At 47.2% G+C, this 19,331-nt stretch overlaps 1 protein-coding gene and 1 long non-coding RNA gene across 3 annotated transcripts in view; one reads left to right on the top strand and one right to left on the bottom strand.

The window, feature by feature from the left end:
- Positions 1-19,331, bottom strand: part of CLCN1 (chloride voltage-gated channel 1) — a 107,651-nt gene that overhangs the window by 16,128 nt on the left and 72,192 nt on the right. For both annotated transcript variants that reach the window (XM_072130166.1, XM_072130165.1), the window contains exons 15-18: positions 15,488-15,701; positions 13,850-13,983; positions 13,337-13,536; positions 38-110 (exon numbers count right to left, since the gene is read on the bottom strand). In XM_072130166.1, the coding sequence (XP_071986267.1) occupies positions 38-110; positions 13,337-13,536; positions 13,850-13,983; positions 15,488-15,701 (621 nt within the window). The remainder of the gene's footprint in view (positions 1-37; positions 111-13,336; positions 13,537-13,849; positions 13,984-15,487; positions 15,702-19,331) is intronic.
- The window catches only part of LOC140106014 (uncharacterized), a 340,407-nt gene that overhangs the window by 304,953 nt on the left and 16,123 nt on the right, over positions 1-19,331 (top strand). The gene's annotated exons all lie outside the window — the stretch shown is intronic.

Genomic DNA, 19,331 nt, shown 5'->3' with positions numbered 1-19,331 from the left:
CAAGGACTTGTTGGGGGGGGGGGGGGGGGAGTCTTACCTGGTTCGTCTGGAATCGTCGGCTTCTCCCCAGTATTATTTGGGGTCATGGGACCGTTGCATTCCTCGATCGGCTGTAGGGAATCATACAGTCACATGGGTTATGAATAATTTGCTCTCTTGTCTTCAGTCACCCCCCCCCCCCCCACCTGCCCCTCCTCTGAATTTTAATACTGGCACGGATATTGCTTTCTTCTCTGACCAGCTGCATCAAGCAAAGTGCTAGAGATTGATAGATGCACAATGACAATAATCAGATCCTTCACCCTTATTCACATCTCGCTGTTTATCAGTGTCTGCAGCCCGGAGACTCTCACACATACCCTGATTAAATATGTATCCTTCTCATCTGTAATAATAGACTTCTCTCTCTCCAGGGATGTGCAATGTCTGTCAATATGAGGTCAATAAGGGTCTCACGGAAAATAGAGAGTCTTCAGAGAGACCTCACAATACAATGTATCACACAGCGAGACTTAGAACTCGAGGGTTATGTCCATGTTTGAGTGGTCAGCATGTAGTAATACATCTCTCCTGTAGTGGCCACTGCAGGGAACAAATGCTTATGGACATCTATGGCAGCATGGATTCCATCAATGGGGATTCCAAATTCCAAAGACTGTACAAAGGCTCAAAATGTTTAAGAGTCCACTTTTTTTGAGGATTGCACGTGGTATCTGGAAAATCTATTCTAAAGACTTCGATAGTTTGTCAGGAAATAGAAAATAACTTTCACATCACCCATCAGATAAGTCACATCTCTCAAAAAAAAAGTTGCCATACACATGAGACTAATATTGCCCAAATCTACATTATTCTGCTGGACCCGATGGCCATGTGATGTCTATTAGATGCTTGATGGGGGCAAAGACAAAATTCACTTTCATGATATCCTTTGTTCCCCAATGAGGAGCCACCAAAAAAAGGTGAAAACACATGACTGCTTTGTTAATGTGAGTGTACAGTAGGTATGGAAAGTATTCAGACCCTTTTTTACTCTTTGTTTCATTGCAGCCAGTTCTTTGTTCTGCTCATTATTGTGCACTTTGCCCCCATCTTTACAGAAAAAGAGAGAAATGAAGATCTTTTTGCTAATTTAATAAACAAGAAAAGCTGATATATCACATGGTCATAAGTACTCAGACCCTTTGCTGTGACTCATATTTCACTCACATGCTGTCCATTTCCTTCTGATCTTCCTTGAGATGATTCTACTCCTTCATTTCATTAAACTGATCGTACTTGATTAGGAAAAGGCGCACACCTGTCTATATAAGACCTTACAGCTCACAGTGCATGTCAGAGCAGATGAGAATCATGAAGTCTAAGGAACTGCCCAAGGAGCTCAGATACAGAATTTTGGCAAGGCACAGATCTGACCAAGGTTACAAAATAATTTCTGCAGCACTCTCATAAGTTGCCTCCATAATCCTTAAATGGAAGAGGTTTGGGACAACCACAACCGGGTTGTCCACCCAAACTAAGCAATCATGGGAGAAGAACCTTGGTGAGAGAGTTAAAAAACAGCCCCAAGATCACTATGGGTGAGCTCCAGAGATGCAGTAGGGAGAATGGAGTCACCTATCACTGTAGCCTCCAGCAGTCTGGAGGCTTCTCCTCAGTGCAAGACATATGAAAGCTGCCGTGTGCAAAACACATGAAGCATCCCAGACTATGAGGAATAAGATTCTCTGGACTGATGAGATGAAGATTCAACTTTAAGCGGTGGAGAAAACCAGGCATTGCTAATCTCCTGCCAAATACAATCCCAGCAGTGACACATAGGGGGCAGCATCAGGCTATGGGGGCAGGGACAGGACCACTGGGAGTAATGGAAGGAAAGATGAATGCGGCCAAGTACAGAGATATCCTGGATGAGAACCTCTTCCAGATGCTCTGGTCCTCAGACTGGGCCAAACCTTCCAACAAGACAATGACCCTAAGCACACAGCTATAATAACACAGCAGAGGCTTCAGAGCATCTCTGTGACCATTCCTGACCGGCCCAGCCAGAGCCGGTCAGAACCTAAACCCAATGGAGCAGCTCTGGAGAGACCTGAAAATGGCCTCTACCAACATTCACCATCCAACCTGAGGGAACTGGAGAGGATCAGCAAGGAGGAGGCAAAGGATCCGCAAATCTAGGTGTGAAAAACTTGTTGCATATTCCCAGATAGACTCCTGGCTGCACCAGCTCCAAAGCTTCTACTTAACACTGAGCAAAGGGGCCGAATACTCATCACCGGCGGCTCAATACTCATCACCGGGGGCTGAATACTTATCACCGGGAGCTGAATACTTATCACCGGGGGCTGAATACTTATCACCGGGGGCTGAATACTTATCACCAGGGGCTGAATACTTATCACCGGGGGCTAAATTCTTATCACCGGGGGCTGAATACTTATCACCGGGGGCTAAATTCTTATCACCAGGGGCTGAATACTTATCACCGGGGGCTGAATACTTATCACCGGGGGCTGAATACTTATCCCCGGTGGCTGAATACTTATCACCAGGGGCTGAATACTTATCACCGGGGGCTGAATACTTATCACCGGGGGCTGAATACTTATCACCAGGGGCTGAATACTTATCACCAGGGGCTGAATACTTATCACCGGGGGCTGAATACTTATCACCGGGGGCTGAATACGTATCACCGGGGGCTGAATACTTATCACCGGGGGCTGAATTCTTATCACCAGGGGCTGAATACTCATCACCAGGAGCTGAATACTTATCACCGGGGGCTGAATACTTATCACCGGGGGCTGAATACTTATCACCGGGGGCTGAATACTTATCACCGGGGGCTAAATACTTATCACCAGGAGCTGAATACTTATCACCAGGGGCTGAATACTCATCACCAGGGGCTGAATACGTATCACCGGGGGCTGAATACTTATCACCGGGGGCTGAATACTTATCACCAGGGGCTGAATACTTATCACCGGGGGCTGAATACTTATCACCGGGGGCTGAATACTTATCCCCGGTGGCTGAATACTTATCCCCGATGGCTGAATACTTATCACCGGTGGCTGAATACTTATCACCGGGGGCTGAATACTTATCACCGGGGGCTGAATACTTATCACCGGGGGCTGAATACTTATCACCAGGGGCTGAATACTTATCACCAGGGGCTGAATTCTTATCATCAGGGGCTGAATACTTATCACCAGGGGCTGAATTCTTATCACCGGGGGCTGAATACTTATCACCAGGGGCTGAATACTTATCACCAGGAGCTGAATACTTATCACCGGGGGCTGAATACTTATCACCGGGGGCTGAATACTTATCACCAGGAGCTGAATACTTATCACCGGGGGCTGAATACTTATCACCAGGGGCTGAATACTTATCACCGGGGGCTGAATACTTATCACCGGGGGCTGAATACTTATCACCAGGGGCTGAATACTTATCACCAGGGGCTGAATTCTTATCACCAGGGGCTGAATACTTATCACCAGGGGCTGAATTCTTATCACCGGGGGCTGAATACTTATCACCAGGGGCTGAATACTTATCACCGGGGGCTGAATACTTATCACCGGGGGCTGAATACTTATCACCGGGGGCTGAATACTTATCACCAGGGGCTGAATACTTATCACCGGGGGCTGAATACTTATCACCGGGGGCTGAATACTTATCACCAGGAGCTGAATACTTATCACCGGGGGCTGAATACTTATCACCAGGGGCTGAATACTTATCACCGGGGACTGAATACTTATCACCGGGGGCTGAATACTTATCACCGGGGGCTGAATACTTATCACCAGGGGCTGAATACTTATCACCAGGGGCTGAATACTTATCACCGGGGGCTGAATACGTATCACCGGGGGCTGAATACTTATCACCGGGGGCTGAATTCTTATCAGCAGGGGCTGAATACTCATCACCAGGAGCTGAATACTTATCACCGGGGGCTGAATACTTATCACCGGGGGCTGAATACTTATCACCGGGGGCTGAATACTTATCACCGGGGGCTGAATACTTATCACCAGGAGCTGAATACTTATCACCAGGGGCTGAATACTCATCACCAAGGGCTGAATACGTATCACCGGGGGCTGAATACTTATCACCGGGGGCTGAATACTTATCACCAGGGGCTGAATACTTATCACCGGGGGCTGAATACTTATCACCGGGGGCTGAATACTTATCACCGGGGGCTGAATACTTATCACCGGGGGCTGAATACTTATCACCAGGGGCTGAATACTTATCACCGGGGGCTGAATACTTATCCCCGGTGGCTGAATACTTATCACCAGGAGCTGAATACTTATCACCGGGGGCTGAATACTTATCACCAGGGGCTGAATACTTATCACCCGGGGCTAAATACTTATCACCGGGGGCTGAATTCTTGTCACCAGGGGCCGAATACTTATCACCAGGGGCTGAATACTTATCACCAGGGGCTGAATACTCATCACCAGGGGCTGAATACTCATCACCGGGGGCTGAATACTCATCACCGGGGGCTGAATACTTATCACCTGGGGCTGAATACTTATCACCAGGGGCTGAATACTCATCACCGGGGGCTGAATACTTATCACCGGGAGCTGAATACTTATCACCAGGGGCTGAATACTTATCACCAGGGGCTGAATACTTATCACCAGGGGGGTGAATACTTATCACCAGGGGCTGAATACTTATCACCGGGGGCTGAATACTTATCACCAGGGACTGAATACTTATCACCGGGGGCTGAATACTCATCACCAGGGGCTGAATACTTATCACCGGGGGCTGAATACTTATCCCCGGTGGCTGAATACTTATCACCAGTGGCTGAATACTTATCACCGGGAGCTGAATACTTATCACCGGGGGCTGAATACTTATCACCGGGGGCGGAATACTTATCACCAGGAGCTGAATACTTATCACCGGGGGCTGAATACTTATCACCGGGGGCTGAATACTCATCACCAGGAGCTAAAAACTTATCACCCAGGGCTAAATACTTATCACCGGGGGCTGAATTCTTATCCCCATGGGCTGAATACTTATCACCAGGGGCTGAATACTTATCACCAGTGGCTGAATACTTATCACCGGGAGCTGAATACTTATCACCGGGGGCTGAATACTTATCACCGGGGGCTGAATTCTTATCCCCATGGGCTGAATACTTATCACCAGGGGCTGAATACTTATCACCAGTGGCTGAATACTTATCACCGGGAGCTGAATACTTATCACCGGGGGCTGAATACTTATCACCGGGGGCTAAATACTTATCACCGGGGGCTGAATTCTTATCACCATGGGCTGAATACTTATCACCAGGGGCTGAATACTTATCACCAGTGGCTGAATACTTATCACCGGGGGCTGAATACTTATCACCCGGGGCTAAATACTTATCACCGGGGACTGAATACTCATCACCGGGGGCTGAATTCTTATCACTGGGGCTGAATACTTATCACCTGGGGCTGAATACTTATCACCAGGGGCTGAATACTTATCACCAGGGGCTGAATACTTATCACCAGGGGAGTGAATACTTATCACCAGGGGCTGAATACTTATCACCGGGGGCTGAATACTTATCACCAGGGACTGAATACTTATCACTGGGAGCTGAATACTTATCACCGGGGGCTGAATACTCATCACCGGGGGCTGAATACTTATCACCGGGGGCTGAATACTTATCCCCGGGGGCTGAATACTTATCACCGGGGGCTGAATACTCATCACCAGGAGCTAAATACTTATCACCCGGGGCTAAATACTTATCACCGGGGGCTGAATACTTATCACCGGGGGCTGAATACTTATCACCAGGGGCTGAATACTTATCACCAGGGGCTGAATTCTTATCACCAGGAGCTGAATACTTATCACCGGGGGCTGAATACTTATCACCCGGGGCTAAATACTTATCACCGGGGGCTAAATACTTATCACCGGGGGCTGAATTCTTATCACCAGGGGCTGAATACTTATCACCGGGGGCTGAATACTTATCACCAGGGGCTGAATACTTATCACCGGGGGCTGAATACTTATCACCGGGGGCTGAATACTTATCACCGGGAGCTGAATACTCATCACCAGGGGCTGAATACTTATCACCGGGGGCTGAATACTTATCACCAGGGGCTGAATACTTATCACCGGGGGCTGAATACTCATCACCAGGGGCTGAATACTTATCACCAGGAGCTGAATACTTATCACCAGGGGCTGAATACTTATCACCAGGAGCTGAATACTTATCACCAGGAGCTGAATACTTATCACCAGGGGCTGAATACTTATCACCGGGGGCTGAATACTTATCACCGGGGGCTGATTACTTATCACCGGGGGCTGAATACTTATCACCGGGGGCTGAATACTTATCACCAGGGGCTGAATACTTATCCCCGGGGGCTGAATACTTATCACTGGGGGCTGAATACTTATCACCTGGGGCAGAATACTTATCACCGGGGGCTGAATACTTATCACCAGGGGCTGAATACTTATCACCAGGGACTGAATACTTATCACCGGGGGCTGAATACTTATCACCGGGGGCTGAATACTTATCACCAGGGCCTGAATACTTATCACCAGGAGCTGAATACTTATCACCAGGGACTGAATACATATCACCAGGGCCTGAATACTTATCACCAGGAGCTGAAAACTTATCACCAGGGGCTGAATACTTATCACCAGGAGCTGAATACTTATCACCAGGAGCAGAATACTTATCACCGGGGGCTAAATACTTATCACCAGGGGCTGAATACTTATCACCAGGGACTGAATACTTATCACCGGGGGCTGAATACTTATCACCAGGGGCTGAATACTTATCACCAGGGGCTGAATACTTATCACCAGGGGCTGAATACTTATCACCAGGGACTGAATACTTATCACTGGGGGCTGAATACTTATCACCTGGGGCAGAATACTTATCATCGGGGGCTGAATACTTATCACCAGGGGCTGAATACTTATCACCAGGGGCTGAATACTTATCACCGGGGGCTGAATACTTATCACCAGGGGCTGAATACTTATCACCAGGAGCTGAATACTTATCACCAGGGGCTGAATACTTATCACCGGGGGCTGAATACTTACCACCGGGGACTGAATACTTATCACCAGGGGCTGAATACTTATCACCAGGGGCTGAATACTTATCACCAGGGACTGAATACTTATCACCGGGGGCCGAATACTTATCACCGGGGGGCTGAATACTTATCACCGGGGGCTGAATACTTATCACCAGGTGCTGAATACTTATCACCAGGAGCTGAATACTCATCACCAGGGGTTGAATACTTATCACCGGGGGCTGAATACTTATCACCAGGGGCTGAATACTTATCACCGGGGGCTGAATACTTATCACCAGGAGCTGAATACTCATCACCAGGGGCTGAATACTTATTACCAGGGGCTGAATACTTATCACCAGGGGCTGAATACTTATCACCAGGGGCTGAATACTTATCACCAGGGACTGAATACTTATCACCGGGGGCTGAATACTTATCACCAGTGGCTGAATACTTATCACCAGGAGCTGAATACTTATCACCAGGGGCTGAATACTTATCACCAGGGGATGAATACTTATCACCGGGAGCTGAATACTTATCACCAGGGGCTGAATACTCATCACCAGGAGCTGAATACTTATCACCGGGGGCTGAATACTTATCACCGGGGGCTGAATACTTATCACCGGGGGCTGAATACTTATCCCCGGTGGCTGAATACTTATCCCCGATGGCTGAATACTTATCACCGGTGGCTAAATACTTATCACCGGGAGCTGAATACTTATCACCGGGGGCTGAATACTTATCACCAGGGGCTGAATACTTATCACCAGGGGCTGAATTCTTATCACCAGGGGCTGAATACTTATCACCAGGGGCTGAATTCTTATCACCGGGGGCTGAATACTTATCACCAGGGGCTGAATACTTATCACCAGGAGCTGAATACTTATCACCGGGGGCTGAATACTTATCACCGGGGGCTGAATACTTATCACCAGGAGCTGAATACTTATCACCGGGGGCTGAATACTTATCACCAGGGGCTGAATACTTATCACCGGGGGCTGAATACTTATCACCGGGGGCTGAATACTTATCACCAGGAGCTGAATACTTATCACCGGGGGCTGAATACTTATCACCAGGGGCTGAATACTTATCACCCGGGGCTAAATACTTATCACCGGGGGCTGAATTCTTGTCACCAGGGGCCGAATACTTATCACCAGGGGCTGAATACTTATCACCAGGGGCTGAATACTCATCACCAGGGGCTGAATACTCATCACCGGGGGCTGAATACTCATCACCGGGGGCTGAATACTTATCACCTGGGGCTGAATACTTATCACCAGGGGCTGAATACTCATCACCGGGGGCTGAATACTTATCACCGGGAGCTGAATACTTATCACCAGGGGCTGAATACTTATCACCAGGGGCTGAATACTTATCACCAGGGGGGTGAATACTTATCACCAGGGGCTGAATACTTATCACCGGGGGCTGAATACTTATCACCAGGGACTGAATACTTATCACCGGGGGCTGAATACTCATCACCAGGGGCTGAATACTTATCACCGGGGGCTGAATACTTATCCCCGGTGGCTGAATACTTATCACCAGTGGCTGAATACTTATCACCGGGAGCTGAATACTTATCACCAGGGGCTGAATACTTATCACCGGGGGCTGAATACTTATCACCGGGGGCCGAATACTTATCACCAGGAGCTGAATACTTATCACCGGGGGCTGAATACTTATCACCGGGGGCTGAATACTCATCACCAGGAGCTAAAAACTTATCACCCAGGGCTAAATACTTATCACCGGGGGCTGAATTCTTATCACCATGGGCTGAATACTTATCACCAGGGGCTGAATACTTATCACCAGTGGCTGAATACTTATCACCGGGGGCTGAATACTTATCACCGGGGGCTGAATACTTATCACCGGGGGCTGAATACTTATCCCCGGTGGCTGAATACTTATCCCCGATGGCTGAATACTTATCACCGGTGGCTAAATACTTATCACCGGGAGCTGAATACTTATCACCGGGGGCTGAATACTTATCACCAGGGGCTGAATACTTATCACCAGGGGCTGAATTCTTATCACCAGGGGCTGAATACTTATCACCAGGGGCTGAATTCTTATCACCGGGGGCTGAATACTTATCACCAGGGGCTGAATACTTATCACCAGGAGCTGAATACTTATCACCGGGGGCTGAATACTTATCACCGGGGGCTGAATACTTATCACCAGGAGCTGAATACTTATCACCGGGGGCTGAATACTTATCACCAGGGGCTGAATACTTATCACCGGGGGCTGAATACTTATCACCGGGGGCTGAATACTTATCACCAGGAGCTGAATACTTATCACCGGGGGCTGAATACTTATCACCAGGGGCTGAATACTTATCACCCGGGGCTAAATACTTATCACCGGGGGCTGAATTCTTGTCACCAGGGGCCGAATACTTATCACCAGGGGCTGAATACTTATCACCAGGGGCTGAATACTCATCACCAGGGGCTGAATACTCATCACCGGGGGCTGAATACTCATCACCGGGGGCTGAATACTTATCACCTGGGGCTGAATACTTATCACCAGGGGCTGAATACTCATCACCGGGGGCTGAATACTTATCACCGGGAGCTGAATACTTATCACCAGGGGCTGAATACTTATCACCAGGGGCTGAATACTTATCACCAGGGGGGTGAATACTTATCACCAGGGGCTGAATACTTATCACCGGGGGCTGAATACTTATCACCAGGGACTGAATACTTATCACCGGGGGCTGAATACTCATCACCAGGGGCTGAATACTTATCACCGGGGGCTGAATACTTATCCCCGGTGGCTGAATACTTATCACCAGTGGCTGAATACTTATCACCGGGAGCTGAATACTTATCACCAGGGGCTGAATACTTATCACCGGGGGCTGAATACTTATCACCGGGGGCCGAATACTTATCACCAGGAGCTGAATACTTATCACCGGGGGCTGAATACTTATCACCGGGGGCTGAATACTCATCACCAGGAGCTAAAAACTTATCACCCAGGGCTAAATACTTATCACCGGGGGCTGAATTCTTATCACCATGGGCTGAATACTTATCACCAGGGGCTGAATACTTATCACCAGTGGCTGAATACTTATCACCGGGGGCTGAATACTCATCACCAGGGGCTGAATACTTATCACCAGGAGCTGAATACTTATCACCAGGGGCTGAATACTTATCACCAGGAGCTGAATACTTATCACCAGGAGCTGAATACTTATCACCGGGGGCTGAATACTTATCACCGGGGGCTGAATACTTATCACCGGGGGCTGATTACTTATCACCGGGGGCTGAATACTTATCACTGGGGGCTGAATACTTATCACCAGGGGCTGAATACTTATCCCCGGGGGCTGAATACTTATCACTGGGGGCTGAATACTTATCACCTGGGGCAGAATACTTATCACCGGGGGCTGAATACTTATCACCAGGGGCTGAATACTTATCACCAGGGACTGAATACTTATCACCGGGGGCTGAATACTTATCACCGGGGGCTGAATACTTATCACCAGGGCCTGAATACTTATCACCAGGAGCTGAATACTTATCACCAGGGACTGAATACATATCACCAGGGCCTGAATACTTATCACCAGGAGCTGAAAACTTATCACCAGGGACTGAATACATATCACCAGGGCCTGAATACTTATCACCGGGGGCTGAATACTTATCACCGGGGGCTGAATACTTATCACCTGGGGCAGAATACTTATCATCGGGGGCTGAATACTTATCACCAGGGGCTGAATACTTATCACCAGGGGCTGAATACTTATCACCGGGGGCTGAATACTTATCACCAGGGGCTGAATACTTATCACCAGGAGCTGAATACTTATCACCAGGGGCTGAATACTTATCACCGGGGGCTGAATACTTACCACCGGGGACTGAATACTTATCACCAGGGGCTGAATACTTATCACCAGGGGCTGAATACTTATCACCAGGGACTGAATACTTATCACCGGGGGCCGAATACTTATCACCGGAGGGGTTGAATACTTATCACCGGGGGCTGAATACTTATCACCAGGAGCTGAATACTTATCACCAGGAGCTGAATACTCATCACCAGGGGCTGAATACTTATCACCGGGGGCTGAATACTTATCACCAGGGGCTGAATACTTATCACCGGGGGCTGAATACTTATCACCAGTGGCTGAATACTTATCACCAGGAGCTGAATACTCATCACCAGGGGCTGAATACTTATTACCAGGGGCTGAATACTTATCACCAGGGGCTGAATACTTATCACCAGGGACTGAATACTTATCACCGGGGGCTGAATACTTATCACCAGTGGCTGAATACTTATCACCAGGAGCTGAATACTTATCACCAGGGGCTGAATACTTATCACCAGGGGATGAATACTTATCACCGGGAGCTGAATACTTATCACCAGGGGCCGAATACTCATCACCGGGGGCCGAATACTTATCACCGGGGGCTGAATACTTATCACCAGGGGCTGAATACTTATCACCAGGGGCTGAATACTTATCACCAGGGGCTGAATACTTATCACCAGGGGCTGAATACTTATCCCCGGGGGCTGAATACTTATCACCAGGGGCTGAATACTTATCACCGGGGGCTGAATACTTATCACCGGGGGCTGAATACTTATCACCAGGGGCTGAATACTTATCACCAGTGGCTGAATACTTATCACCGGGAGCTGAATACTTATCACCAGGAGCTGAATACTTATCACCAGGGGCTGAATACTTATCACCAGGGGCTGAATACTTATCACCAGGGGCTGAATACTTATCACCGGGGGCTGAATACTTATCACCTGGGGCTGAATACTTATCACCAGGGGCTGAATACTTATCACCAGGGGCTGAATACTTATCACCAGGGGCTGAATACTTATCACCGGGGGCTGAATACTTATCACTGGGGGCTGAATACATATCACCGGGGGCTGAATACTTATCACCAGGGGCTGAATACTTATCACCGGGGGCTGAATACTTATCACCAGGGGCTGAATACTTATCACCGGGGGCTGAATACTTATCACCGGGGGCTGAATACTTATCACCGGGGGCTGAATACTTATCACCGGGGGCTGAATACTTATCACCGGGGGCTGAATACTTATCACCGGGGGCTGAATACTTATCACTGGGGGCTGAATACTTATCACCGGGGGCTGAATACTTATCACCGGGGGCTGAATACTTATCACCAGGAGCTGAATACTGATCACCGGGGGCTGAATACTTATCACCAGGAGCTGAATACTTATCACCGGGGGCTGAATACTTATCACCGGGGGCTGAATACTTATCACCGGGGGTTGAATACTTATCACTGGGGGCTGAATACTTATCACCGGGGGCTGAATACTTATCACCGGGGGCTGAATACTTATCACCGGGGGCTGAATACTTATGGCCATGTTTTTCTTGTTTAATAAATTACCAAAAATAATTGGCTGCAATGAAACAAAGAGTGAAAAAGTTAGGTCTTAATACTTTCCGTACCCACTGTATGAATGTGGTCATGGGAGAAATAGCTGTCTATCCAATGGAGGCTCTACTCAGCAGTTACTACAAATGCAAGGCCACCTTAAAGGGGTTGTCTGGCGCTTTTCACAAATGTCTTATTTCCTATCAGTCCCCTCAGACCAGTGTATTTTGTTCCTTGGGGTTTGTGATGACCTCATTGTGACACTTCAGGTGATGCTCAGACATCCACTGGCCTCACTGGCCACATGTCATCCAAGCACACGTTACTACAAAGGCCAGTGATTCCCTTAGTCATCACGAGAACTGTTACTAAGATAAACATCAGAAGCTCCAGGGACTGGATCTGCATTACCAGAGTGAAGGGATCTTTAGAAGGTAGGACAATTTGTCTGTACTTTATGTGGTTCCAACCAATCTGGATTTTTTTTTTTTTTAAGTTTTTTTTATTAATGATCACTATAGACCTGTTAATTTGGCAGAAACAAATATTTGGAAAAGTTAGTGAGTTTACAATAAATGGCCAAAAATACCCATCCATATCCATATCCAAGTCCTGGAGTGGTCATCGTTGAATCCCAAATCATACAATGTTGATGTTTTTGAAAACGTTTACTTTTCTCCTCACCTCTTTCTTTTCCTCCTCGTCAACTCCCATCTCCTCTTCATCCACATATTTGAAGGAATCTCGCTTGCCTTCGAATCCTTTTGTCCTTTGTCCCTTGTATGGGGGTGAGGACATGCGGAGTCTTCTCTCCTTACTTAAGATTCTGTCCAATAAATCTGAAATCTCTGATCTCTCGATAGATCCCAGAAGAACCATCGATTCTACGAGAAGGGAACATAGTATTGGAAGCGTTGGGAAGGGGAACAATCAAAAACTTGATACAAACCCCTCCCCTCCTTAGTCTGTGCCCAGTCATGATAGAGATTTTACAAAATTTTGACTAAATTTAAAATTAACCTAAAATAAAGCCCCAATGAAGGTCTTTAATCCTGAATGCAACTAAGTTCCTACAGTACAACATCTCTGGTGTCACAGATGCTTTCTGATATCTGTGTAGCTTCTCCGTTCTGCAACATGAAACGAACATGAAATGAACAAAACCTCTTAAAAAGTTTTTAAATAAAGTTGTCTTACCACGGGACTCCACAAGGGGCAGCGTTTTATGGGAGCAGGTCTTCAGGACGTTCAGAAGATCTTTATAAGTGCAGTGAGAAGACACGTAATGTATTCCCCTCACCATGATATCCTCCACGAAGATGTTGTATTTACTGCAGAAACAAAAAGCTGGGATGAGATGGAAAGTCTCAAAGTTACAAAAATATCAGGATTCTCTTCTACTTCTCCTAACTCTAAGGGGGTCATTTACTAAGGGCCCGATTCGTGTTTTCCCGACGTGTTACCCGAATATTTCCGATTTGCGCCGATTGTACCTGAATTGCCCTGGGATTTTGCCGCACGCGATCGGATTGTGGCGCATCGGCGCTGGCATGCACGCGACGGAAATCGGGGGGCGTGGCCGAACGAAAACCCAATGGATTCGGAAAAACCGCCGCATTTAAAAAAGGAAATTGTGTCGCGGAGCTTGCACTCACCTTCATCCAGGATAGGATCGTGAACTTCAGTGCATTTCAGGGAAGTTCAGCGATGGCTCGGTGAACTCCAGTGCGTTCTGATGCTCTTCAGCGCAGCAGCGACACCTGGTGGACGTCGGAGGAACTGCCTTGATGAATCCCGGCCGGACCCGAATCCAGCGCAGAGAACGCGCCGCTGGATCGCGAACGGACCGGGTAAGTAAATCTGCCCCTAAGTGTTTATCATCCTAGAGATCTTTCCTAAGCAAAATGATCATGCTGCTTTCACTTGAAGTCATTTTTTTTGCCATAAATTGTTAACGCCCCTTTAAGAATTTGCAAAAATTCTTCTGTCTCTTTAAGATTTTTGCAAGTCGACAAACCCCGCTGCATTCCATGACAGGATCCGATATCCGGCAGAAGATCCCAGGGAGTATTTATAGGCACAGATAAAACAAATCCTAGAGTCAGCCTGGAAGCCCCCGGGAATCATCTAATTATCGGACCCGAGCCCCCCGGGACTCCACCGCCGCACAATAACTACTTTCTAGAAAGTCAAAGCCGGCAGACGGTATAATGAGACACCGTATGGCGGCACTAGATGTGACCTTGTGAGTGGGAGATTACAGGGACACATACAGAACTGTAACCAGGGCACTGTAGGTACGGGGTCACTTATCTTATGAGGGTAAGTACTGTTGCCCTGACCAGAGTTGCAATTGCCCCAGACCGATCACCTGCTAACCATTGTCTAAAATTAAAGGGAACCTAAACCTACCATCATGGACCAGCCGATGCTCTTTGAATATATCCCAGATATATATAAAGTTCATTTTATAAATATGCAGATTTTCTTTCGAGGCTACTGGTGCATGGAGTAGCCACGCCGTGGAGAGGGAGCTACGGTTACTCCACGCCCTAGCAGCCTCTTTTGATACCTCCTACAGGCAGTCTGCAGCTTGATCCCCAAATCCTCCTGACAGATCCTCTTTAAAAGCAAAATTTATCTACATACCAACCCTCCCTAGTATAAACCAAACGAAAGAAACTGGGGCACTAGGGGCAACTCTGTGCAGATACTGGACAAGCAGAGACCTCTGGGAGATGTGAGCTTAGGTGAGATTACAGCTCTGGAGTATAATACTGCATAGCAGACGGGCAGTACACAGATACTCTCTGCACTCCACGTGTTGTATCCCACCTGACGTGACACGAGGACAGGTCGGGGAGGTACGGCAGTCTCTTGATCTGGATGATGGAATCGTAGAGACTGGGCTGCAGGTTCTGGGCCACCACATTGGCCATGATGACGGAGATGAGCATCGGGAGGATATGAGAGATCTGACCCGTCAACTCAAAACAGATGACAGCGGTGGAGACGGTGTGCGTGACAGCCCCTGTCAGCGCAGCCGCACCTAGGAGACAGTCAGGAGGAAAGCGTCAGCATGGAGGCGAGAGTACATTAGCTACTGCAACGCAACAATATGGAAGGTATGGGAATGTCCTGGATCAGTGTCCGCAGTCAGAGATCCGACAGCAAAGCGCACACTGGCAGTATGGAGCCTCCTGCAGAAACCTACCTATCAGTAATACACAGTACAACCTACCCCAGAAACAATACATAGTACAACCTACCCATCAGTAATACACAGTAATACCTACACATAAACAATACACAGTACAACCTACCCAGCAATAATAAAAAGTACAACCTACCCATCAACAATACACAGTACAACCTACCCAGCAATAATACACAGTACAACCTACCCATCAGTAATACACAGTACAACATACCCAACAATACACAGTACAACCTACCCATCAATAATACACAGTACAACCTACCCAACAATACACAGTACAACCTACCCAACAATACACAGTACAACCTACCCATCAGTAATACACAGTACAACCTACCCAACAATAATACACAGTACAACCTACCCAACAATAATACACAGTACAACCTACCCAACAATACACAGTACAACCTACCCATCAGTAATACACAGTACAACCTACCCAACAATAATACACAGTACAACCTACCCAACAATACACAGTACAACCTACCCAACAATACACAGTACAACCTACCCATCAGTAATACACAGTACAACCTACCCAACAATACACAGTACAACCTACCCATCAGTAATACACAGTACAACCTACCCATCAGTAATACACAGTACAACCTACCCAACAATACACCGTACAACCTACCCAACAATACACAGTACAACCTACCCAACAATACACAGTACAACCTACCCATCAGTAATACACAGTACAACATACCCAACAATACACAGTACAACATACCCAACAATACACAGTACAACATACCCAACAATACACAGTACAACATACCCAACAATACACAGTACAACCTACCCAGCAATAATAAAAAGTACAACCTACCCAACAATAATACACAGTACAACCTACCCAACAATACACAGTACAACCAACCCAACAATACACAGTACAACCAACCCAACAATACACAGTACAACCTACCAAGAAACAATAGACAGTACAACCTACCCAACAATACACAGTACAACCTACCCAGAAACAATACACAGTACAACCTACCCAACAATAATACACAGTACAACCTACCCAACAATAATACACAGTACAACCTACCCAACAATAATACACAGTACAACCTACCCAACAATAATACACAGTACAACCTACCCAACAATAATACACAGTACAACCTACCCATCAGTAATACACAGTACAACCTACCCATCAGTAATACACAGTACAACCTACCCAACAATACACAGTACAACCTACCCAACAATAATACACAGTACAACCTACCAAGAAACAATACACAGTACAACCTACCCATCAACAATACACAGTACAACCTACCCAACAATACACAGTACAACCTACCCAACAACAATACACAGTACAACCTACCCAACAATACACAGTACAACCTACCCAACAATACACAGTACAACCTACCCAACAATACACAGTACAACCTACCCAACAATAATACACAGTACAACCTACCAAGAAACAATACACAGTACAACCTACCCAACAACAATACACAGTAATACCTACCCATCAATAATACACAGTACAACCTACCAAGAAACAATACACAGTACAACCTACCCAACAATAATACACAGTACAACCTACCAAGAAACAATACACAGTACAACCTACCCAACAATAATACACAGTACAACCTACCCAACAATAATACACAGTACAACCTACCCAACAATACACAGTACAACCTACCCAACAATAAAACACAGTACAACCTACCAAGAAACAATACACAGTACAACCTACCCAACAATACACAGTACAACCTACCCATCAACAATACGCAGTACAACCTATTCATCAACAATACACAGTACAACCTACCCAACAACAATACACAGTACAACCTACCCAGCAACAATATACAGTACAACCTACCCAACAATACACAGTACAACCTACCCAACAACAATACGCTGTACAACCTACCCATCAATAATACACAGTACAACCTACCCATCAATAATACACAGTAATACCTACCCAGAAACAATACACAGTACAACCTACCCAACAATACACAGTAATACCTACCCAGAAACAATACACAGTACAACCTACCCAACAATACACAGTAATACCTACCCAACCATGATACACAGTACTACCTACCCAACCATGATACACAGTACAACCTACCCAGCAACAATAATACACAGTACAACCTACCCAGCAACAATACACAGTACAATATACCCAACAATACACAGTACAACCTACCCAACAACAATACACAGTACAACCTACCCAACAACAATACACAGTACAATATACCCAGGGGCGGACTGGCCATTGTACCCACCGGGAATTTTCCCGGTGGGCCGGTCGGTCCTGGGCCAGTCTGGGGCCTGTCCGGAGCTGGTCCGGGGCCGGTCCGTACTCCCCCCTTTCAACTTTTGATTTGACCTATAGTACCTGCATCGTACGATCGTACGATGCAGGTACTATTAATCGCTACACAGACGCAGCGCAGCACCGCTGCTTCTGCGTCTGTGTATACCCGCAGCTACACAGGTCGCGCAATTGACGTCATTGCGCGACCTGTGTAGCCTGGAGGAGGCTGACACTCACCACATGTCAGCTGTCCGGCCCTCCCTGCAGCTCCGCGGCTTGGTGTGGAGGCGCGGAGCAGTGACGTCACTATCCCGCGCCTCTACACCAAGCTACCGGCGAAGACCGAGGGAAGACAGGATGGAACCTGCGCCAGAGGTGAGTATTATGTTTTTTTTGTTTTTTTTTTGAATGATAGAATGGAGGGCATTATTCTATCTATGTGGAGCTGGCAGACGGCATAAATTCTATGTATGGGTAGGGAGCATTATTGATATATTGGGCTGGCAGGGGGCATTATTGATATCTGTGGCTGGCAGGGGGCATTACTGATATCTGGGGCAGGCAGGGGGCATTACTGATATCTGGGGCTGGCAGGGGGCATTACTGATATCTGGGGCAGGCAGGGACATTAATTATATGTCTGGGGGGGGCATTATTGATATCTGGGGCAGGCAGGGGCATTAATTATATGTCTGGGGCGGGGGGGGGCATTATTCTATGTCTGGGGCTGGCAGGGGGCATCAATTATATGTCTGGGGCGGGGGGAACATTATTCTATATATGGGGCTGGCAGGGGGCATCAATTATATGTCTGGGGTGGGGGGGGTGCATTATTCTATGTCTGGGGCAGGCAGGGGCATTAATTATATGTCTGGGGCAGGGGGGGACATTATTCTATATCTGGGGCTGGCAGGGGGCATTAATTACATGTCTGGGGCGGGGCATTATCCCATGTCTGGGGCTTGCAGGGGGTATTAATTATATGTCTGGGGCAGACAGGGGGCATTAATTATATTTCTGGGGCGGGCTGGGCACATTATTCTATGTCGGGCAAGCATGGGGCATTAATTATATGTCTGGGGCGGGCTGGGCACATTATTCAATGTCTGGGG

Source organism: Engystomops pustulosus, chromosome 11 (genome assembly GCF_040894005.1).
Source record: "Engystomops pustulosus chromosome 11, aEngPut4.maternal, whole genome shotgun sequence".
NCBI classification, from domain to species: domain Eukaryota; kingdom Metazoa; phylum Chordata; class Amphibia; order Anura; family Leptodactylidae; genus Engystomops; species Engystomops pustulosus.
The sequence above is the reverse complement of the archived record's forward strand: the minus strand, read 5'-3'. Positions and strand labels throughout refer to the sequence as shown.